This window comes from Corvus kubaryi, unplaced genomic scaffold (genome assembly GCF_017639235.1).
Source record: "Corvus kubaryi isolate FWS band 111438036 unplaced genomic scaffold, C.kubaryi_AGA036_p1.0 37385, whole genome shotgun sequence".
NCBI classification, from domain to species: Eukaryota; Metazoa; Chordata; class Aves; order Passeriformes; family Corvidae; genus Corvus; species Corvus kubaryi.
In genome coordinates, this window is record NW_024581127.1 from 22,569,883 (window position 1) to 22,595,521 (window position 25,639).

General features: G+C 43.0%; 1 protein-coding gene across 1 annotated transcript in view; it reads right to left on the reverse strand.

Annotated features, from left to right (window-relative positions):
* The window catches only part of EIF3H (eukaryotic translation initiation factor 3 subunit H), a 96,885-nt gene extending 86,897 nt beyond the window's left edge, over window positions 1-9,988 (reverse strand). The window contains exon 1 of the mRNA XM_042036026.1: window positions 9,840-9,988. Coding sequence (XP_041891960.1) covers window positions 9,840-9,959 — 120 coding nt within the window. The 5' untranslated portion in view covers window positions 9,960-9,988. The remainder of the gene's footprint in view (window positions 1-9,839) is intronic.
* Window positions 9,989-25,639: the final 15,651 nt, after the last annotated feature.

Sequence of the window (25,639 nt, forward strand, 5' to 3'; positions counted from 1 at the left end):
AAGCTTTAAAACAGTTTGGGTTTTTTTTTTTGCATTGATAATAATGTGATCGTAAAAAACCCTGAGTCCTAAGTGCTCAAAACTCAACCCTACAATGAAGAAGAATTTTGTCAGAGACTGCATACTTTTCTCAGGTATGCATAAAAAAAATCCCTAAATATCAATAAGTGATTCACACCTCCAAGTCCTTAAACACCAAAGAACACTTGCTTAACAGGAAAGGGTATGCACATTGCTTATTGCACAGATATGGGTTCCAAGAAACAGGAAGGATGTGCAGCAAACATGCTGCAAAGCACAGTACAACATGTGAGCAGAACAAAGGCAAAGACCAACAACTCTTACATGCTCAAAGCAACATCCTAACCTCCACTTTCCAGAAAAAATGCAAATATTTATAGAAGAGAATTAGCCTATTTTTGCATGCATAAAGCAAAATTCAGGTGTATCTTCAAACTCCAGTGAGTAAATAAGCCTCTCTATTAACTTTAAAATTTGATTAAGCCAAAAGAAATTAACAGAATGCTTATCTGAAATAAATATCCACATACAAGTCATTCAAAAATATTCCCACCTTATGCTTAAGTAACTTTGTGTATGCACATTATAAAATACATTATCAAAGTTAAGCTCTATTGTCATGGTTTTAGATTATTGAATAATCATACAAAATACTAACAGGAATAATTATTATATGAGCCTGAATGTTTTTCCATTTGGTACATTAACAGTTTATTTACTTCCCATAAAGCTGGTATTATTCTGTTATACAGTAACCTAATGAAACTGTTGCACAGTGTCAGTAAAGCCAGTATCATGTCTCTGCAAACTGAATGCTGCTGGAAGACTAAAAATAATATGAAAGAACAGTATGTTCTAAACTGTACTGTCACTGAGAAGGTATTTTCAGCTTGTGTGTAAATATGGAAAAACAACACCCAAAGTAACCATATCCAAAAAATATCTCTGGCAAAGAAAGATTAATGATAAAATACTATAGCGACAGTAAGTTGAAGATACATCATCCTTTTTCAAAGACCGGGGGGGGGGGGGGGGAGGGAAGAGTTTGCTCCTCTTCCTACAAGGTCTTTCATATAGTCTGTAAGATTTATTTAAAAGGTGGAAGAAAAAGTCGTAAGAGTGAATAGGGTGTAGGCGTTGTTCATTTCATACACACCACCAAGGGCCTTTCAGTTCTGTACCTGCTGGGTTTCTCCCCAGGGTGTGCAGTTCCATGTACACTTCCCTCACCTACATCACACTGAACATTAGCTGCAAAGCTCTAATTCTCTTCCAATAAACTGAAAACCAAAGGAGAACATTTAACAATGTTCAGCGTGCAAGCAGACATAATGCACTGCCTCAGCAACAAAGCCATCACTTGTCACCTCCCGATGCATAGAGTCAAAGTTAACAGCAAACAGGACACAAAGGTAATGATTATTATCTGCTGCGTTTTAGATGTAACATTTTCACCACTAAAAGGTAGGAAGTTATTTGAAAGATATCTGGTGGAAATACTCCTGTCCTCAGTATCAACACAACTAAATAGGAATCACAAGAGCACGATCTACTGTTTTCACAGGAGCTATGAATACACAATTACCACACCAGAGACCAGTTTGATATGCACATAAGATGGACAAAAAATAACGAGAACTTTAACTGCTAATGACAGCAGTGTAGAGGGCAACACATTATTTCTCTTTGCACACAGCAAAAGAAAGAAAAGCCTGTTTTGAAATAAGGTTTTCCCCTTCAAGTTTTGAAGTGTAACACTGCTCAACACATTTAAGCCATCTCCACCATTTAGATTAACTCCTTTTGTCAGCACACTAGTTTCACGGTGTGAAGCGATACCATATGTTCCAGTTCTAAATGCCTCACTAGGGTACAGTTACCATGACACTTAGGAGATGCTGAGTGCACCAATGCACTCTTACAAATCACTTAAAGTTTGTGCTCTGTTAGCAAGTATCCACTGCTATCCACTGAAAAAATACACGGAAATTTGCATTCTCAGACTATCACGATGCGGGTACTTTACCCACTGCCGTTAAAGAAATTTCACTAAGCCTGGAAAGTGTTACATTCCAAGGAGGTTCTTGCCCTTTCAACTTACCAGCACACATTAATGCTTTCTCCTCTGAATTTAAGCACAGATTGTATGTCAGAAACTCCTTTCTGGGTTAGATTCATGCAACTCACTGCTAACACATGAAGATTAATAGAATATAAAACAAAGCTCTTCTATCTTCTCCATGATTCAAGGTATCCATGAATACATCAAGCCAGTATTCAATTCACACACCAACTCTCAGAGCCAGCACAATTTGAGCTAATATTTTAGGGAAAGAGGTCAAGGAAAAGTCAACAAGATTAAACTTCAACTTAAAATTCCATTTCAACTCCTTTGAAAGACACATGAAATACAATACAGCCTGAAGGACGTTATATCCTAAAATACTCTTCTACAGCTCTGCAATGTCAGAAAACTCTACGAAGAACAGCAGGCAGAACCCACCACCTGTGCATTCTTGCAAAGTCTTCAGAAAAGGTAAAGAAGAAAAAAAAAACCACAAGAAATGCTAGGAAAAGCACAATATTCACAACTTAAGAAATGTCAGAGATTTCAGCCAGTTCAATACAGGCTTCACTGGTACTACAAAACTACTCAAATACTATGGAAATTGATTGCTTTCTTTCAAGAGTGTCAAAAGTTATCATTTTTAAAAGTGATTAAACAAACATTTGCAAGAAAAGTCTTAGAAACTGATTTCAGTAACCATGGCACCTTACTTCATTTACTGTGATCAAACATATTCTGAAGGGCTCCTCACCCAAGATGCTAACTAGGCTTTCCCTGTTAACAGCTGGGGATACAGTCCAATCTATCCAAACCCTTTAGGGCAAAAATGGATGGTAGTAAGAAAACAACGCACAAGCAACTTAAATATCACAATTATGAATAGAGCAACTACTGAAAAAGAATTCAAAAACTAGATGAGGAGGTTTTTAAAAATGTAGACTCACATACCCTTATCTATGTTTTTGTAAATAAATAAATAAATCCTCTACATACCATAAATAAGAATAAAAAGCACCAGGCACACTACACCATCACCAAATCAGGGATGATGTAATGAAGCTTAAAGTAACAATCTTTGATTAAATGAGTCTTATCTGACACAAGAGAATGTGGTACTATAGCCACGCTGGTGATGGTGGTGCACAAACACAGACAAGTCGTAACTTCTAACCATCTTCTTGACATATTTATGTTTTGGTCAATGTATGTTTGCATTTAATATAAATAAGTTTACAAAGATATCTTAAGGTTTAGTGGTAATTTGTTACTAGTATTAAGGGTTTGCACATTAGCAATTAAGAAAATGTAGGAATAGAAACCTATAGGCATTTTGAGAAGCCTACATAACTTTTGCTACTTCCTACAATATGTAAAAATTTTGTGCAATGGATGTAAGTATAAAAAGAAATCATATGCAGTGGTTGAGTAAAAAAACCATCATTTCCATTAATGAAATGATAAAAGTAATGCACATATTAATGCTTTAGCATTAAGGATCCAGTTATATTGCTACACAAGAGCCATGTATAAGCAAACCTTTTTCAGTCAGCCAGCACTGTTCTCCAAAATCATTACTGGGTGTAATTTTTTGAATGCATAAACAAATGCAAGGGCAAGATTTAGAAAGAAATTTTGGTGCTTAAGTATTACAGCTGGTGAGGGGTCAGTAGCTCTGACCAAGGAAGAGGTGACCGGTCCGGAGAGATGGTCCCCAAAGGAATCACCTTCCTGAGGCCCGGTGTCTTCCCTCGGCTGCTGGCAGGAGGGCCCGTGCAGAAGCTGTCAGCTCTTTAGTGATTGTCAGCTCGTGATTTCAGCTCAGCTCTGCAGGGCAGCCTCCAGGCCACGCCAGACCACAGAGAGACGAGAGGCTTGTGTGGCTCCACACGAAAGGTAGCTTTATTGTTGGTCCCCTCTGGCGAAGGGGAAAGCCAGGGATGAGAGCTCTCCTCTCCTCTCGCAGGGGCAGAGGGCAGCTTTTATAGGGATACAGGGGATGGGTCTCAGAGGGTAAAGGCCAATGGGTTACAAAGGATCTCCCAGAGGATTCTGGGTCTGTCTTTTCTCGCCTTGAGTAAAAAGGTTAGCTGCCTTCCCAGTGAGTCCTGCTGGGGATTGTGCAATCTCAGCAGACATCCCTCCAGGGCAGGGGCTGGGCATACCCCACACTTAAGAATTTAGTTAGATGAAGAATTATTTTCCTTTACTTTTACCTTCCTTCCTAGAATAACCTCATGCAAAAGGTTTGCAGAGAATGAAACGCCTTCCCAGCAACAACACAGTGCTTCGTAACTACTCTGAAGGCAAATGTGATTAATAAAAACACTTATCTGGCCTAGCAGCACACTTGCCTTGCTAAGAGTTCCCCATCTCCCACCACACAGCTGTTATTTTCCCAAAGGAAGTTTCCACATATCCATTGTCTACATACTAGTGGTCTGACACAACCCAAAATCCACCACATGGAGTATTTGGTTTTGGATATTAGTTCGATTTCAGAATTACAAAGACTTTGATGCTCATCTTGTAAAAATGCTATTTACCATACCAGATCTTAGGCCTTTGAATGATACACCAGTTCACTTCTGCCTTCACAGTTTTCTATGTTGGCTGGTATCACTACTAAAATCATGAGAAATGCATTAATATGCCAAGGAAGCCCTCCATAACTGCAATTTTAGACAGTGGAATACAGTTAGAAGTTTCACTAGGAAAGCATTTTAGAAAAGTCTCCAATATTTGATGGAAATTTAGAATCTTCAGCTAACCTAAAAATTTCTCTCCATTCAAAGGAATAATTATTTCTTATGTCCTAAAATCCATCAGCTTATAGTTTGAAATATATTGCACCTTACTGAAAAGGCCATAATATCAGTGAACCAAATCTCATTAATTTCAGCAGCTGAATTACAAAAAATAGTGTCCCATTGAAGAATTTCTTGAATACAACAAACCTGAGTTCACCAACACCTCTTGCGAAAAAAAAAAAGCAGTAAGCAAATTATGGCACTGCTTTACAATTATTTCAGACAGCTTGTGATAATCATAGAATTGGAGAATTGTTTAGGTTGGAAAAGACCTCTAAGATCATCAAGTCCCACCATCAACCCAACCCCACTAGGATATTCACCATTAAACTATGTCCTTAAGTGTCACATCCACATGTTTTTTCGAACACTTTTGCGGAATGATGATTCCACCACTTTCCTGGGCAGCCTGTTCCAACATTTAACCACCCTTTTGGTAAAGAAATTTTTCCTAATAGCCACTCTAAACCTCCCCTGTACCAACCTGAGGCGATTTCCTCCTGTCCTATCACTTGTTACCTTGGAGAAGAGACCAACCCCCACTTTGCTACAGCCTCCGTTCAAGGCATTGTAGAGAGTGATAAGGTCTCCCCTGAGCCTGCTTTTCTCCAGGCTAAACACCCCCAGCTCCCTCAGCTGCCCCTCATCAGACTTGTGCTCCAGTCCCTTCACCAGCTCTGTTGCCCTTCTCTGTATTTTTCACAGAACTTTTTACAGAACCACCAGGTTGGAAGAGACCTTCAAGATCACTGAGTCCAACCCATGCCCTAACACCACCTCTCATGACAAACCATGGCACTGAGTGCCACATCCAATCTTTTTTTAAACACATCCAGGGATGGTGACTCCACCATCTCCCTGGGCAGACGATTCCAGAACTTTATCACTTTCAGTAAAAAACTTTTTCCTAACATCCAACCTAAATTTCCCTTGGCACAGCTTGAGACTGTAACCTCTCATTCTGTCGGTTGTCACCTGGAGAAAGAGACCAACCCCCACCTGACTACAACCACCTTTCAGGTAGTTGTAGAGAGCAGTAAGGTCACCTCTGAGTCTCCTTTTCTCCAGGCTAAACAACTCCAGCTCCCTCAATCGTTCCTCATAGGGCCTGTGTTCCAAGTCCCCCACCAACCTTGTTACCCTCCTCTGGACACACTCGAGCATCTCAACGTCCTTCCTAAACTGAGGGGCCCAGAACTGGACACAGTACTCGAGGTGCAGCCTCATCAGTGCCGAGTACAAGGGAAGAATGACTTCCCTGGTCCTGCTGGCCACACTGTTTTTGATACAGGCCAGGATGCCGCTGGCCTTCTTGGCCACCAGGGCACACTGCTGGCTCATGTTCAATCGGCTGTCGACCAGCACCCCCAGGTCCCTTTCTGCCTGGGCACTGTCCAGCCACATTGTCCCCAGCCTATAGTGTTGCAGGGGGTTATTGTGGCCAAAATGCAGGACTCGGCACTTGGACTTGTTAAACTTCATCTTTTTGGACTCTGTCCATTCATCCAACCGTTCCAGGTCTCTTTGCAGAGTCTTCCTTCCTTCCAACAGATCAACACACACTCCCAGCTTAGTGTCATCTGCAAATTTACTAATAGTAGACTCAATACCCTCATCCATGTTGTCAATAAAAATATTAAACAAAACTGGCCCCAGCACAGACCCCTGAGGGACAGACACCACTGGTGACTGGCCGCCAGCTGGATGCAGCACCGTTCACCATCACTCCCTGGGCCCGGCCATCCAGCCAGTTCCTGACCCAGCAAAGAGTGCTCCTGTCCAAGCCGTGGGCTGCCAGCTTTTCCAGGAGTTTACTGTGGGAGACACTGTCAAAGGCCTTGCTGCAGTCCAAACAGACAACATCCACAGCCTTTCCCGCATCCACCAGGCGGGTCACCTGGTCATAAAAGGAGATCAGATTGGTCAAACACGACCTACCCCTCCTAAACCCATGCTGGCTGGGTCAGATCCCCTGGCCATCCTGAGGTGCTGTGTGATGGCACTCAATATAAATTGCTCCATTACCTTACCAGGTACTGAGGTCAGACTGACTGGCCTATAATTTCCAGGATCCTCCTCCTTACCTTTCTTGTGAATGGGCATCACACTGGCCAGCTTCCAGTCATCTGGAACCTCACCAGTGAGCCAGGACTGTTAGTGAACGACGGAGAGCGGCTTCACAAGCTCATCTGCCAGCTCCCTCATCACCCTGGGATAGATCCCCTCTGGTCCCACAGACTTATGACCATCCAAGTGGCTCAGCAGTTCTCTGACTACTTCCTCCTGGGTAACAGGGGGACCATCCTGCTCCCTGACACCATCAACCAGCCCAGGAGGACAGCTGTCCTGAGGACACACTCCAGCCCCTCAATGTCCTTCTTGTAGGGGAGGGCCCAAAACTGAAAAAGGGATTTGGGGTGCAGCCTCACAAGTGCCGCATACAGGGGAACAATCATTGCCCTCTCCTGCTGGCCACACTATTTCTGATAAAGGCCAGGATGCCATTGGTCTTTTTTGGACACCTGGGCACACACTGGCTCATGTTCAGTTGATGTCAACCAGCACCCCCAGGTTCTTTTCCACCAGTCACTCTTTCCCAAACTGTTCACTACCATGAACACAAGCTTTCTTCAGGCTACTTGACTGGAGAAAACATGATGGAATCTCTACTGAAATTTCTACAACAGGAAGCAAAGATAACAGGATGTAGTATATGGCATTAATCATCTGATCTTTTTGTCATGATGGCCAAAAACAAATACATGCATTCTTACACCTCATCTGAAAGAAAAAGCACATCATAAATGTGAGCTTCTAGAGAATTATTTTTTACCCTGCATTTTCTAATTTCTTAGAAAACCTAGACCACATACACTGGAATCCCTTTTCAATGTAAGTTTATTCATTAAGAAATTAAACAGATTAAAATAAGAAAGAAGTTAACTACAGGACACTCTATCTGTACCAGATTTGAAAAGGAGGCCCGAAAAGTAGATATTGCTGCATACTGACACATTATGTTTTAAGGAAACATCCCGACATTTAGAACTTCTCTCTTTGTTACAAATACTGGGGTCTTTTTCACTTTACTATTCCTCTGAAATACCAAGCTTTCTAAACATACTTTCACATTCTCACATACAGAGATGACTGATGCATCTTCTATTTTGCACTCACAGACCCAAAAGCAACCTACCTAAACATGCCTTTGCTTTCAAAGCAGCCCCATTTGAAAGATTAATTGTGCCACTGCCAAGAGGTGAGAAACCAGTGAAGAAAAAGAGATCACCAACTTCCCTGATGCCCACCAGAATTCAGAATTCTTGGCATGTAATCACTCTGGTCATCATCAAGATGACTGATGAAGTCTTGTTGCTTTGTGAGAGCACAGAGAAGACATTTAAATCAGTGAGGTATTAGAAACACATCAGGAGAATTTCAGTAAGGCATTTGAAGGACTTGTGACAGGAGCCACTTTGTTTAAAAAGCAAGCAAATTTATGCCAACATTTCTCTCCATCACAGATGTCATGGAAGTTTACGAACCAGTGCTAATGTCCTGAGAACACTTGGTCTAAGAGATATCTTCAGGAGGTGGAAAGTTGAAAGCTTTCACAGTTTTCAGTAAATCACCTCCCTCTGTACTGACTCCATGCGAGAGGCACCACTGAGCTGTACCAGAAGAAAACACAAGAAGTAAAAAAAAGGCATGAAACAAAAAAAATCATAAGCCTTTGCTGGACTGTCAGAAGCAGACCATCAGGGCCACTCACAGTTGATCTGAATCAACAGCAGCTCACAAAGCAGATCACGTGCCGGACAAAGAAAAATGAGAAGCAAAATAAATAAAATGTACCAGTTGCTATCAAAGTGTATGGCACCAGCCTGCTGCAGGAGCAGTCTGCTATCCACTGCTGGGTTTTTAGGAATATTTCACAATTGATCGGTTTTCACCACTCCTTGAAAACGCCAAAGCCAAGACACACAGACAGTTGGCCAGAACAAGGCAGAAAAAATGTGATTCAAATTTTCTCTTTCACAAGACCTACTATGCACAAATACATGATTCTTTCTCTTCCCATATATTTACTATCCCGTGTAACTCCAGGGTAATGACTGAGGACTACCACTATTAATGTCAAGCAGGCTTCAAAGCTTGTCTCAAAACCTTGATGTTCTTTCTCATAACCAGGGTACCAACTCTCTCCTTCACACTTCTGCTATACAGTGTTCTGTTGACACTTGACAAACATAATAAAGTAACAATGCTTCTATCCTTAAAAAGTAACTCTTTTTTCTTGCATCATTAATAGTTATTACCAACTCTGTAAGACACGAACCAACACAAAAAGATCCAGCAGCAAAGCTGGAACCAACTTTAATAGATACTCTTCCACTTTAGGCCTGCATATATTGTCTGTATTAAGATGGCTCTGTTCTCTGCTAAGTCCCTTCAACCCGTCCGCTTATTTTATTTCTCATTAAGCAAACGCAGTAGCCCCTGGCAGCCGCGACAGAGAAAGAAAAAAGCACAACGGGTGAGGGAAAACCCACCGTGCTTGTCTGCTCTTACACTTGCGAAACTTTCTGGGTATATGATATGAGCATAATGTATGAAAGCTGAAAATAGCAACTCTGGGCACAGGAGCGGCGGAGCTGAAAAACGAAATGGGACATTTAAAGGCAATTTACTCTGCCCTGGCCCGGCCTTTGCTTGCACAGGGCGGGAGCCGCTCCCCTGACCAGGATCGAGCATAGGGGAGCTCGGCCACAGCCGGGAAGCTCGGCAGGGGTATGAAGCCGTTCCTGGCCGTCGGTAAGCACCGGTCCCGGCAGGACACGGGGCTCCGCCACGGCACCGCCCTACGGACGGGCCCCGCCGGCGGCTCCACGCGGTCACCCCGCCCGCCCCCCGCCCGCGGAGGCCCCGGGCCCTCCGCTCACCAGCCCGTCGATCTGCACTTGCTTGACGGCCGAGTCCCCCGCGGCGGCGGCTTTGCCTTTGCCCTTGGCGGCGCCGAAGCCGCCGCCGGCAGCGCCCGAACCTTCCTTGCGCGACGCCATCGCTGCCCCCGCACAGCCGGAAAGGGAAACGTGCAACACCGGAAGCAGAGGCGCGGCCAGGGCGGTGCGCGGGAAAAGGTCCCCGGGCGGGAACGTGGCGGGGGGCGCGCGAGGTCCGGCATTGCGGCGGTGCCGCCTCAGGGCTCCGGGCCTGGCTCGGCCCCGCGGGCCCGGGGGTGTCTGCAGAGGCTGTGCCTTGTCCCAGCTCATCCGGCGTGGGATGGGCCGAGACAGCCTTCCCTGCCAGCACTCCTCTCCACAGAATCACAGAACCATTTACGTTGGAAAAAACCTCTAAGATCATCGAGTCCAACCTATGACTGAACACCACCTTGTCACCTACACCATGGCACTAAGTGACAGGAAGGGTGATGTAGGTGAGGCAAGCAGCACCACTCACTCCTTACCGCGAAGAACAACCACTTTATTAAACAGCGGGTACCGAGGTTAAGCTTGTGAACCCCAACAGCAAGGCAGAGACGCAAAGGGGCGCACGCACAACACTGAGCACTCCCCCACCCCATGCGAATAGGCAGAGAACCAGACACTGAGCCCCAAATCAGTCTTTATACCCAGTCCTTTAAGTCTATTGGTCCATTTTGGATCCTTCATGCTATTGGCTCGTTTCTCCTGCTGTCATTGGTCCATTTCAACGATGCCTTTTTCACCAATCATTTTCTGAGAACCTCCAGCAATTGATTCATGCTACGTCCAATCCATGTTCTTGGTGACATCATTCTTATCTGTTGGAACAATCTGGAAAACTTCCCCTTTCCCCATGGTATTGAGTCCGCCACCCGATGGTTACATGCAGGTATTACACCCGGTACACTGTCCACAACTTGGTCTAACAAGATAATTAACACAGAAAACATCAACCAACCCAACTCCCACCACTAACATATTTACCAACTTAATTAATTAATTATAGAAAACTAAAACTTATTTATAACACTAAGTGCCACATCCAGCCGTTTCTTGAACACTTCCAGCGATGGTGAGTCCAATCCCTCAGTAGCCTGTTCCAGTGCTTAATCACCCTTTCTGTGAAGAAATTTTTCCTGATGTCCAACCTAAACCTCCTCTGGTACAGCTTGAGGCCATGTCCTCTGTTCCTGTCATCCTGTTGCTATTTGCCTGGGAGACGTGGCCAACATCCACCTGGCTACAACCTTCTTTGGTTCCAAAATGTGGAGTATGTAAAATTTTTTTTGAGAAAGGATGTTCTTTGATGTTTGATCTTTGTATACTTTCAAGCCTAATAAACAAGAAAGGAGACTTAATCTGAGAATCAGATAGCAGCTGATAAAGTCTAAGTGATGTCCAGGCATTAGAAAGAAAAATTACTTGTTGCCTTGTTAAGGTTTAGTGATGGACATGCTTGAATAATCTCAGACCTAGGGGGTTAACAAGGAGCTCGGGAAGAAGAATGTACTACTGACAGTGGACAAAAAGAATGCAGAATTTATGGGCCACAAGGACATTTGGCAGAACCCCCAAGATAAGGAAGAAACTAATAAGGACAATACAGCAACTGTGCTGAATCAGCTGCAATGGGGTGAAAGGCAATTCTGGCAGTAGGAAATCATGACCACCAACTCAAGAAACCAACTGTAGTGGGTTTGGTTTGTAACCGGGCAGAAACACCATTTTAGTGTTGTCGTTTGGTCCAAAATACTCATTACTGTTTACCTTCTGTGAGATAAGAATTAGGAGAAACGCAAAGCAGGCACCAAATTTGAAAGAATATAAAGAAGTTTATTAACAGACCTAAAAGAAGAAAAGAAAAATCATACCACACCTTCAGAACACTTCTCCTTCCCCCCCACCTTTCTCCCATCTCCCAGTGACAATGTAAAAAGACAACCCTTGAGATGTTCAGTCTGTTTACAACTTCCATAATAACCTTGTTCAGTCCATTTAGGAAGAGGAGTCTCTCTTGCTCATGCTATGAAAGCATTATCACAACAAGACAGCTGCCCAGGTTGGTTCTCTGCTCGCATGCGAGTCCCTTCCCACAACTTGCAGCTTTTCCCACAACTGCTGTCGAGGGTCCACTCTTGAAGCTTTTTGGGGTACAAATTTAAGGTTGAGCCGTTCAGAAACAAAAGTTCTCTTCACCCATCTCTGGGAGCATTTCATCTCTAAGAACAGAGGCCCTTCTCCTTCCCTGGGAGCAAAGGGTCTTCCTCATCTTCATCTTTAGGACTATCTCTGGGAGCATCTCTAGGAACTGAGGTTTCTCCTTTTCCATTTGGAGCAAAAGTCCTCATCTGGTCCATCTCTCCCTGTTCAAACTTCTCATTAAATTACAACTGCTTTAGCATCTGCCTATCTCAGCGCAGGTGCTTTTGCTCACAAGTACAAGTTGAACACTCCACCCCCCATGCCTTCATGAAATTACAACGGGTACTCTGATGCATCATAGCTTTACAACCGAATTTCAGCTTTAAGCATCTCCTCTTTCTTCTCCCTCAGATTTTCAGCTCTTCACAGCACTAAAAGGGTTAATCTCACCTCGGCCTTGCAGCTGGAATGTCGCTTATCGCTGTTGCTCACATGATCTCTGCCAGACAGCGGTGCAGCTTCAGCTGAATCTTGGCTGCACTGGAGGGGGGGGGGAGCCGAGCTGCTCCGGCTGCCCACAGCAGGGCTGGGGGGGGGAGGGGTTCTGCGGGTGGAACAGGGCCCATTGGCTCCAGGATGGCCGTGGCCCAGCCCGGCCTGGCCCAAGCAGGGCCTGGGCCAGGCCCGTTGGTCCCCGCACGGGCCCTGCAGCCACCTGTCCCAGCACTGGAAACGAGAGAGAGCTGGGGGGGAGTTTGTCTATTTTTAAGTGTGGATCACAGAGTCGGTCACAACTTTAAGTGGCTTAAAGAATTGTCCATATTCAAACTGGCCAGCTGATAGGTTCTGTCAGGTCAGGTCACAGAGGAAGCTGTAAGCACCCCTTTGCAGGGACATTACTTCCGGGACTATGCTTGCTAACCCATGACACCGACCAACTCAAAAGAAGAGAAAGACTTAGCATGTGGACTAATTAACACGAGAAGCAAGAGAATCATTAACCAATAGAACATAGAACACTAATTAATAAGAAAACTAAGTAACTTCTAACAAATGAACATTAGTGCCTGTGAAAAACTACTCACTCGGTTTGAAATTTTAATTGTTTATTAACTGACAATAGGGGTCGAATGATAATAATCATCCAACCAAGACAGAGGGATACAGCGCTGAGTGGATGATGACAGACAGGATGCAGGCAGAGACACACCCTTCAGCTAAGGGATACAGATTTTATACCCCGGGGTTTTGACCTAACTCCTCCTGACTGCCTTCTTTCAATGTTTTCATTGGCTCGTTGTCTCCAGGGTCTTCTTATTGGCTTGTCATTTGTGCAATAGGGGTTCCCCGTTTATCCCTTTATGTAAAGAAGGTTAAACCCACACCCCCCTTTTAGAACAAGATTACATCATCTATTTCTAGAACTTTTACAATCGACCAATTACATTTAATGGTGATTCCAACAACGAACTCATCAATAATGAATGTATTTTCATGAAACTCTCATTAACCATTTACAAAAGCCAACCTTACTAATTGCATTTATAACAGTGCCTTTGCTAAAATGTATAAATAGTGAAAAGTTTTGGTAGTCGTTGTGCTGGCTTTGTGGATTTGCCACCCAGCGCCCCTTTCTGCACAGAACTGTAAATAAATCAAATACCTCAGCTCTGTGTGGATTGGCCTCTTGCACAGCAGGTGAAAGAACCTGTTTGGGCAACACTCTCAAAGAGTTGTAGAGAGCAATAAGGTCCCACTTGAGCCTCCTTTTCCCGAGGCTAAACACTCCCAGCTCCCTCAGCTGCTCCTCATCAGGCTTCACCAGCTCCATTGCCCTTCTCTGGACTCATTCCAGCCCCTCAATGCCCTCCTTTTAGTGAGGGGCCTAAAACTGAGCGCAGGATTTGAGGTGTGACCTCACCAGTGCTGTATGGAGGGGAAGGGTCACTGCCCTGGTCCAGGTGCCAGTTGGCCCCGGCAAACCATTTCTGACAGCCCAGGAACCTCCATCTGTGCATTTCCGTGGCCGCCTCTGGCAGTTCTGATGCCACAGTGACGTGAATTCCCAGCCCTGTTTCTGGGCCAGCCCTGGGCTGCAGTGGGGGCTCCCCAGCATGGCTGAGAAGACTCTGCTCTTGGGGGAGGATTTACACCTAAAAAATCTGCATGTGTTGAGGGAGACGCAATTCTAAGAGATAATAGATTTGAAAGCTTTGTGTATTATCTTTACAAAAAGCAAATTACTGAGGAGTGATGTGAATATCTGTTGTCCTGAGCACGAATAACAAGGCATCAGTGCAAAATCTTAACTTTACACAAATCCCCGAACTATCAACTTCTCATGCAATTCTCAGGAACAAGTTTGTGTTGCATTAAAACAGTTGGTTTTGCTTTGCTGCTCTGTTTTGCTTGAGGTACAGGGTTTTTTGTGTGGTTTTTTAAAATTTAATTTCAAACTCTTCAAATTTCTTCTGAAAAATCTAACGGGCTGTGAAAGGCAGCCCTGCCAAACCCCCCAAATCTGCTCAGACACTACGCCAAATATGTGACTTCATAAAAATTTATCTTTTCAACAATGTGTTTAACAGTAATTTCTAGTTAAGGGAGAAGAACACATTTATCAACAGCAATATTAAAACGTATCTGTATTCACCTGCAGACACAGATCCAGCATTTCCCTGTTCCTATAAAATGATTCTAACATCACTTAGAATAGTCCCTGGCAGTTGCTTGCATTGGTGCTGGAACAAATTCAAGCGAAGAATCTAGTATAATAATCATCCCAGCAAGGCAAATCATATCCTAAATGCCACTGATACCACTGACTAGAACTGCATTGACTCTAACAAGAAATCTGGACACCCAGCTCTGCTAAGGACACCTTGTGATTGATGTCTAAATCAGCGTATGATGAATCCCACTTTACATTTCCATTGGGAAAAAAACTCGTTAACGGAGATTGAAGGGGAAGTTTAGAATTGCAGCATCTCTGAGGTCAAACGTGCTTTGTGCTCCAAAGAGACTGAAGTGCATGTGCAGTGGGATAAGCGTGTTTTTCTACAAGCAGTGTGTAGAGAGGCTGATGTAGTAACAACCCTGAGCTTCAGGACAGCGCACTGTGGCCAGTGAGCTCAGCCATCATGTAGGTGTTGATAATTTGAGTCCTACCCTACCCTTAGGTTTCCATGACTGAAGGTTGCACTCCCTCTGGCATTGCCTTCTGAAGTTTTTCTAGAGAACCAAGTTATTTAATTCAATATTACTATTTCACTTAGCTGTTATGTTCACATGAATATCCAGTTTTAATTTACAATATAATAGAATCATAGAATATGCTGAGTTGGAAGGGAGCCATCCAGATCATCGAGTCCAACTCCTGGCCCTGCACAGGACATCCCCAAGACTCACACCATGTGCCTGAGAGTGTTGTCCAAATGCTCCCTGAGCTCTGTCAGGCTTGGTGCTGTGACAACTTCCCTGAGGAGCCTGTTCCAGTGCTCAACCACCCTCTGGGTGAAGAACCTTTTCCTGATATTCAACCTAAGCCTCCCCTGACTCAGCTGCATGCAGTTTCCTCAAGTGCTGTCACTGGTCATGAGGGTGAAGAGATCTGTACCTGCCCATCCGCTTCCCCTCCTGAGGAAGTTGTAAACTGTGATGAGGTCTCTCCTCAGTCTCCTCCAGGCTGAACAGACCAAGTGACCTCAGCTGCTCCTCGTACAGCATCTCCTCAAGGCTGTTCTTCATCTTTGTTGCCCTTCTTTGAATGCTCTTTAATGGTTAAATATCTTTTTTATATTGTGTCACCCAAAACTGTACCCATGACTTGAGGTGAGACCACCTCAGTGCAGAGCAGAGAGGGACAATCCCCCTCTCTTGCCCAGCTGGCGATGCTGTGCCTGATGCCTCCCAGGTCAGGGTTGGCCCTCCTGGCTGCCAGGACACTGCTGACTCATGTTCAACTTTCCACTGACCAGTATCCCCAGGTCCCTTTGCACAGCTCTGCTCCAGCCCCTCATACCCCAGGCTATACACACAGCCAGGGCTGTCCCATCCCAGGTGCTGAATCCAACACTTGCCCTTGTTAAACTAAATATGACCAAATGGTTTCAATTAAAGAAAACGAATAGTAGGAAGCAGTACTATGGTAATAGAGTGATTTTCAACTCCCGTCCATGGACTGCTGGAGATCTGTGGAATACTTCAAAGATGTTGCTGAATGGTATTTAAATAGAAAAACATACCTTCCGACAGTAAATGCACAGTGCTTTACCACTGGCAAATTCTTAGGCATCTGAAAAAGAAGGAAAACTCCTGAGATAATACAAATATGATGTATTATTCCAGCCTATGAAGTTTTTGAACAGAAAGTCAATGTAATTAAAAAAAAAAAACCAACAAAAAAAACCTACTTCCCCCTCCCCCCCAAAAAAGCCAACCCCACCAAAAAACCCCAACAAGTAGCTACAGCACAGAACATCACCATGTTCAAAGATACTGCTGTGGGCACCCAAAATAGCCCTATTCAAGGGACTGGCATAGGGCTCACTACTTAATGCACTGCCAGAATAATTGAGTCAATTTTGTTAATTAGGATTAACTTGAAAAATGAAAAATAAATATCAACTTTCTACTTTACGAAGCTCACCAAATCACTGGGGGCAAGAGGCCATAAAAAATTACACCACTGAAAATTCTGAATTCTTGAAAAGGAGGCCACAAAAAGGATGTCAGTGTGAAGAATTTTATAAACATTGCCCAAGCTACTCAGGAAAACCACAAAACAGAAGACTTTCATCACAAAATACTTTAGAACATTCAAGCAGTGCACAGTGTCCATTAATCATTTTTAAATTATACTCTAAATCAAAAGACAGCTGGAACCAACCAAAACCCTTTAATTCCCCAGTCCTGTTTAAGTTAAAACCTTGGTGATACTGAGATATGTCATATCCCCCAGAGCACCTCTGCACCATATCAGGGCTATGAGCAGAACCAGAGTTGCTAAATAGAAATTATCTGATTAGGGTTCAAAGATATAATCCCTTCCAAATACTTTAAAGACTGACTTTACCTTAAGGGCTAAACCAACTTGAGTTTCCTTTGTGTATGCTGCAGGCTAAGACCATGCACCAGAGACGGGCTAGCCTGCAATGACTTGTTACCACTTGGTAAATGGGTCATGTCTGAATTCCTGTGTTTTTCTTCCCTGCCCTCTCAGCAAGTCCAAGTATTTCTAAGCATAATGAATACTTTAATTTCACTATCACAAAGTGCAGAGGAATAGGGAAGAATCACTCAGGATACACATAGCAGTCTCTATTTGCACTGAGACACAACAACAGCCCAAATACAAACTTGCACAAATAACTACAGTTATTTAATTAACTACATTAATTATGTTAAAAAAAAAAATTGTTTCCAGTAAAATAATCTCCAAAACTCAGTGGCAAAAGATTCTCCTAACACAAACTTAAAATTGCCTTGCAGTTTACGGAAGTTTCAAGTTCAGAAAATCTCAGTATTTTGAAAGAGGTGAGGTATTCAGGCTTAAGCTTTCATACACAGGGAAACACAGGCATGTGGCACATCTCTACATGAATACACTGGTGACCTTTTTCAGTGTGCCACCAAAGGGAACATACCTACGCTGCCTCAGCAGGCCAGTGCACTGCTTACAAATGAAGTAAGAATCTAACATATTTTCTGTGTAAAGTCAGGCTTGTATTTGGGAGGAATATAGTGAATTTAAGACCGTACTTAATCCTTAGGTTCAAGTAAAAAGCTAATTTTTCATAATTCTATGCCTGGCATGGCCTCTGCTCCTTTTGAAATCCCTTTCTTACGCACAGGACAGCTTTTGATAGGAGCCTCTCATTTACAGACCACTCTCATATCCCTCTGGGAGAGTGAAAATCCTAATGACAAGAGGTCCCTCTGTGTATCTGTGAAGGTATCTGCCTGTGGTGGGTTAACCCTGGCAAACAGCCAAACAACGACTCAGCTCTCATCCCCCAGAAGCATGGCAAGAAGACCTGTGAATAACATTTCCAAACCCATGGAACAGACAAGATGTCTTCAGTACTCATTCTTTTCTTTCCTTGTTCCCCCCCCCCTCCAAAAAAGGGGTCCAGAAGAAGATGAAACAGGGACCCTCATGTCTCACCAGCAGATGCAGTCTTGCCAGGTGCATGCCTGTGTAACAGTATAGAACCTGTAACTGCAGTTATGTTCAGCAGCACTGTCTGCCATGTGCAGGCAATTCCAAATTCCAACTCCAGCCTTGTGTATAAGCTTTGTGTAATTCAGGAGTCTCATCTATTTGTGCCCTGCTGACCACAGCAATTTAAGACTCAAGGAAATGAAATATCCCTGGGCGTAGCCACCCATGTTAAGGAAGGTTCTCCCTGATAAATGAGGCAGCACTCCATTCCAAATTTGTTCAGATATCACTGATCGCCACCTGCAACTCACTGGAGTCAGTACCTTTGGGTACTTATTTCTACAGCATCTACAACATTCTGTTTCACTGATAAATAATCATCTTCTGAAGTGTTAGGTATTCATCCCATGTTTACTACTTTTCACAGCGGAGCTCAATGGGAAAATTTAAGATCAGGCTACATAAATGCATGGGCATTTTGTGCAGATGGATTTTTAATTGCTGTTATTTCTCATGAGGCTAGTTGTGATTTTAGATGTCATTGATACCAACGCTGAGGTCTGTTCCACATTTTTTTTCTAATTTTCTTCAAGAGAATCAAAGTGAAATTGTTGGGGTTTTTTTTTCTATTTGAAGTAGGAAATGGAAAATAGTAAGGTGCAGGAATGATAGAAAAATTGTAAAAGTGGGAGCTGCAACAGCATAGAAACCCCCAGGGACAAACATCAAATGCAATACAAAACTATGGGACCAGACTATAAACTTGGGATATTCAATTTCTTTTCTGTAAGAATGGAGGTTTCAGAGGCCATGGAAGGTTTCAGCCATGCTGTTACACAGGCAACCTTTTAGCATTTACTGGACTAAAAGTACAAGCATTATATTAAAAAAAAAATTTTCTTTTGATGTCAGTTTGTTTAGCCTTCTCTTCATAATCAATTAATTAATCATTCAGTCAATTATTTAATTGAACTTTCTGATTCTTGATGACACACAAGCCATCTCATGATGAATATAACAACGTTCTCTAAGGAGAAGAACTGAGGAAATGGAAATAAGCATACCAAAAATCAAAAATGCTTTATGCCTTCCGAGCTTCCTGTCATCTCCAAGGTAAGACCATGTAGGTGCTTAAGAGAACTAAAATGGACTTATATTTACTTTCTATCAGAAATAGGAAAAGGGGAAGAGGGACATTTTGCTCAAAATGAAGCAACAGGCACAATAGGAGATGAAGTGTAAAGACTCACTCTGTTTTTCCCCTCTACCTACCTCGCACATCATGTATAAGATAGTCAGGCTTTGGCAAAGGTACCTTCCTCTCTCCTGTGTTCTTCACAATTCACATACTGAAGTTACAATTCCCGTCCTGGGTATTCCATTAAGACAGCCTATTTTTCTACATTATGGCACTTTCACATCCTTCAAGGGCTTCTACAGGCCCTGTGACTACAGAGGGAGCTGTACTGCAGCATGTCACACCTGGTGCAGAATGGCTAACTGGTGCAGATCTTGAGGAATAGTGCAGGGAGGGAAGGCTGCTCCAAAACAATGTCCTTGTGTGTCCTTGCAGAAGCATGAAACCAGTTGTTTAACATGTACATCTTAGAGCTGCACCAACCAAAAATGCTGCATAAACTAAATGATGTGCATCAGAGATGTGTATCTATTCAGAAAATTTAGTTAAACTGGATAAGTTCTGATTCTATTCATCATTCATGAGAATTTAGCTCAAGGTCAAAAAAGAGAGCAAAGCTGGTTTAACATTTGAGAAACTTAAGAATCCCACTGATTATTTTCATTCCTATAATTTCTTTCAGCTCTAGTAACAAAGGTAAAGTTGCCTGCAAAAACTTTGTTCTCCAGAGCATTCTCAAAATATGTGATACTATAAGCAGTCACTTAAAACCTGCATTGATATTCTATTTTATTTCTGACCATTGTGAAACTAAATATGCTGATCTCTACATTAAATGTGTGCTTCCTATGATACACAGTTTAAAAGGTAGTCAATGTGGGACACACGGTGATGGGTCATTATAGTATTTAAGCCAGAAATAATTTTCTAACTAAAGAGTATGGTAATGGTAGAGCCAGAAAATCAGAAAGCTTTGTCATTCACAAAATTCTCATCTGCTGAGATCATACCAACCCACAAAGGAAAAACAGAACTTGCCACAGCCATGGTTATTGTATGTCCAGATACTGCATTCCCATAAAAGATCAGAAAAATAGGCACTGTAAAAGAAGAATGTACATGATGAAGACTAAAATTCAAAAGCTCAATACCAGCCCCAAGGCAATGAAAGGAAGGGCCAGCAATGAATAATATACATTCTGACAAATATAAGTTAGTAGTAAATGCTTCTGAATCTTCTTCTATGACCTATACATACCTCAGAAAAATTAATAAAAAAACCACCTAGGAAAATATTTTCAGATACACTCCAACAATGTTTTATGGCCTGTGTTTATTATAGGTTTTTTTGAAATGTTGAAACTGAAAACCTTACCCTTTTCATTTTTTGTAAATCAGTTAATTTCTCATATTTAACCACGGTGCTATGACTTACTGCAGATAACCACTGAGCATATTTGCCCAAAGCAACACATTCAGATTAAAAAAGTCTGACACAGGACAACTTTGGGAGAATCAGAAGCTATTTTCTCAACAAGCTACAAGCATTTGACAAGTGCCAGCTATTAAGGGAAATCCTTGTTACTAGGCCTATATCAAAGCTCCTTTGATAAAGAACAGATTTCACTTCAAGTAATCCATGTCACAGCAATTTTGTTATTTAATTCTACTACTGCACTACCTAGCACTCAAAACCAGAGCTGAACTCATTTATGCCAAGAAATAGTCTGCTCTGCAGAGAGCTAATTTTCTGCTGGAGCACATTTTGTGTGCAGTGTGCCCGGTGAAGCCTGGTTTCCTGTGATGCCTGGTTCACCACTGCACAGGCTTGGGAAGTTCAGCATGAAGCTCTCCTCCAACTTTGGATACAGAGAAAGAAGGTTTCCCTCTTCAGTGACATCTGTTTTCATAAATACTGTCTATTTACCCACAAGGTATTAATATTCTTGGTAAAGACACAGGAACTGTTTTGCCAGATCAGAACTGTACCCAAAAACCTGTATCCTGTCCAGCAGCAAACAAGGGCTTGTATTTCAGAAAAAGAAGTTCCCCATTTCAAATTGTTTCCTGTCTTTGGACAAAGCAAGTTACATTAACAAAGGTAATGTTTAAACAACTTCCACATTCCTCCTCAGGCTCACTTCCACAATGACACTGCTGGTGGTTTGTTAGTTCGTCAATAAAATCCTCACTTTAAAAGAAAAACCCAAAAAATACTCCCAAAAACCAAAACCACCCCCCCCCAACCACTGGAACACTCAAAACCCCAAACTCAAAGGCTTTTGGTGGTGCAGCCAGATAATTGATGAAACTTCTTAACTAACAATACAGTAGCTAGTAATTTCTAAAAGCCATTTTCCTCTGAACTTTATGACAAGCTTTGCTGTGCTACAGACAGTCTCTGTAAGGGTATGTGGAATGTGAAAGCTTTTGGTTCACTACGTTTTTTCATTATAGAAGACATTAGAAACAAGAGGGCAAATGATCTATTAAACACACACAGGTGCACAAAATTGCTGAATAAGCAGGTGGTAACAAAGACAAGAGTGAGGAGAAGAAGACTTGAGGACATTAAAGAGCTGCCCAGGCAGACACCCTGAGGAGGGCTAGCCTGAGCTTTGTCTCTGGTAAGAATGAGAAAATATGCTTATCATGAGTACCACAAGATACTTGAGGGGGTGTATAGGACTGTGCAAAACTTCTTATGGGATATCAGCAGGAGTCTGCAAAACTTTCTATGGGATGTTCATAGAACTGGCCAAAAACAGGGAAAGGATCAGGGAGGATCTAGGAAGACACATGGGAAAATGAGACGTAGGGGGGTGCACATGTGAGCTGGCAGCATTCAGTACATTTGTCTTACTGAACTCTTTGCCTGACCACAGCAACTAGTCCTACCTTTTTATGAAGCTTGTTCCTAGCTATTCTTTCTCATTTAATATCCTGCCCCAGTGTATTTAATCCTGTGGATGTGTAATCTGCTATCAGATTTAAACTGGACTAGCTAGTTAGCAGGAGGAGACACACATACATGGGATAGGAGGGTCAGTGTTCAGGCATGGGCATTAGATGGACCGAGGGGCCACGGTGATTTGTGAATGAGGGTGTTCTGGTGAGCCCAAGGAGTGAGGGTGTGTGAGTGATCACCTGGGCATTCCAGTCCTGTTCAGCTGGAGAGGGGGAGCAGGACTTCACTCTCTACTTACATTATGTGTTGTGGCGAGGGTGGATGGTGAGGTGCCACGACCTTCTGGAAGTGCCTCCAACAAAGGGAGTCACTCGGCAGGCCACTTCTCACGCACTCACACACACACTGGATAGCTTATAATCCACAAAGAGGCCGACGACAAGGAGCAGGGGAGGGGCTTCGTGTGGGGTTCCACAAGGCAGTTTACTGCCACACAGACGAAGCGATCCAGGGATGAAGATAAAGGAACAACGAAGGGTCCAAGATTTAAATAGGGGACCGGATAGGGGCGGAGAAAACACCAGGGACCAATGGTCGGGGAATGCAGGGGTGGAGCATAGGCGGGGTTAAGGTAGGGGAGCCAGTAAGGGAGTAGCGAGGGAGGAGCAAGGGAGCAAAAGCCAATGGGAGAACCGGGAAGGGAGAACTTTCCACAGGGAAGACCTATAGGGTAAAAAGGGGGCAGGAAGGCCAACGGGCCAACCAGGAAAACAGAACCGGTGTATATCAACGTAATTGATATAGTTAACAGAAAGCCTCTTAGAAGAGACCCTTTTCTTTCACCCTAACCTAGTAAAGCCCTAGGGCTCATCCTTCCGGGGGGCTGTTGTGGTTCCTTCATTGACAGGCTCACCGGCCTCCACAATTATGTGTCATTTCTGGTAGAGTTCTGTGTGCCATGGTAGTCTGAATGGCTGGCTCTGTTAGTGTCCTGTGTGTGTGCCACGCTTGTCCAGGACACATGGGAGCATAAGAATCCTGCTGGGTCCAGAGAGGATGGGTGGTGTGTGGATGGATTTCAGCAGCCAGAAGCAGCAAACCCCACGCACCAGAGATGTCTGGATTCAACACCTCTCATAAGATCCCTAGGCTTTTTTTTTTTTTTTTTTTTTTTTAATCCACTTTACAGATGGCTCATGGGAATAGTAAAATAATTGAACTTGAAAGAAATAAGGTGAATTTTAGTATATGCAAAATATTGTCAAAGTATGAAAGAAAATGCTGAGAGAACTGTACTTCTCTGCACTGCTATAGTAGGCTTATAGACATTTTTAACATTTTAAATTTAAATTTAAAAATAAATTTTAAAATAATTGCATAAAAGTGAAATGCAATTTACATAATTATACTGAAAGTAGTTTATCATCCAATTAATGTCATCTTCTGACCAATGGAGCAGGAGGAATCTGTGCTGGTTTGCCTGCTAGCCTGCCTTCTGAACATACTCCACCATACCAGCTGCATTACAACTTGTCTGTAATGATGCTATTTACCAGGGGAACTGTATCTCATCACAATGGTATTTAACACCCTACTCTGGATTTTATCTTACTTTGCACTTATTTGAAAAACTAGTTCAAACTCTCATTTACTTGTTTTTCATTTTTAGGTCTATTTTGTAATAGCAGCTGTTATCACTGGTGATTCCTCATTCTAGCTGTAAGATGTGGGAAGTGTTTTTAATATGGAATAACTGCCTGTCTTTGGGCAGTTACTTAGTTGTCATCACATACACACAAAGCAAAAACAAGCAAGCAAAAACCTACTTGACGAAAAAATAATTTGTCTAGTAAGGTTTTACTTTGGAGTTTTTCTGAATGTTTTTGTTTAACATTTTCAATAATGAAACTGTGCAGTTAGATAGGAGAACTGGGTCATCGTGGCATTATGGAAACGTGTCAGCCACAGGACTGAAGTTTAATAAAGATCTTTAGATATAAGACTATGTCTAATAATGAATTCAACATTTCACTTAGCTCACAAGGCGGCATATATCCATGTATGTCCATGATACGAGCACGCACAACTGTCCCCTGAAGACAGTTGGAAAGAAGGATTTAATGGCAGAAAAATACTGTCAACAGCACAATTGGATCCCATGGAAAATATTCTCAATCATCTGTTCTTTGCACTCTTCATTCTAAGTGCTTTGAAATATCTTCCCATGTAAACATTTGAATTCTAGAATAGTAATCAAATCCTTTATTTTTCAGTTTCTCTTAACACCAACTAACTTGCTTGGAAGCACTTATTTTCCATATCTATTTTCTAGCAAAAAGGCCAATATGACAGCTGGGTATTTGCTTAAACAACCTTAGAGCAGCCTGACTGATTACAGCAAACTGGCAGGTGCTTGCCGTGGTTTTGCTTGTAATACAGTTGTCTCAGGCAGAAAGATGTCTCCTGTGGAACCTGCATAGCAAGACAGATGTCTCCAATTATCATTTTGATGGTGTTAAGGTATCACATCCCCTTGCCTGCCTAAAACCAAGGGCATTAAGTTCAGTTTTTAATGCCAGATGTCTGGTGTGCTCATGTTTTGTGTTGGACAGGGAGGAGTTTGTGCAATGGCTTTTTCAATGACGGCTGTGTCCCCAGGCTGCAGTGTAATTAAATAGTCACAGAAAAAAAGTTATTAAAATGTAGAATGGGCTTTTCAACTTCGGTTTTGTGCACATTGAGCTTAGATTGATGTAGCCAATACAGGCAAACAATATAAATGGGCACTGATTAAACGTTCCTAAGTATTCCTAAACCTTCCACGTAACCAGCATCAGGGTCAGAGGATGTAGTGTTAACCTGTGCCAGGAGAGGTTTACATTGGACATTAGGTGGAATTGCTCAACAGAAAGGGTGATTAGACATTGGAATGGACTGCCCAGGGAGGAGGTGGAATCACCGCCTCTGGCGATGCTTAAGGAAAGACTGAATATGGCACTCAGTGCCATGGTCTGGTTGACAAGTTGGTGTTGGGTCCTAAGTTGGACTCGATAACCTCTGAGGGCTTTTCCAACCGAATTGATTATGTGATTCTGTGTGCTGATGTGTGATTAAACTACTGTCTCTGCGACAGCAACTGTGATTTTATCAATACAGTGAACTAGTAAAAAAAGAAAACTCTGCATTTCTGACCTCAGCAAACGGCAGGAACCAGCACAGCACCGCAAAACAAGGGGCAGTGAACCAGCCCTGAGGCTGCCCGTATACCGGGATGGACGGGCAGGTGGGACCCTCCGGGGGCGGGGCAGCTCCCCGGCCACGCACCGTGACCCCGGCCGGTCCCGGCTCTGCGGGGCAGGCCCCGGCGCTGCCCGGCCGGTTCCGGCTCTCCGGAGGAGGCCCCG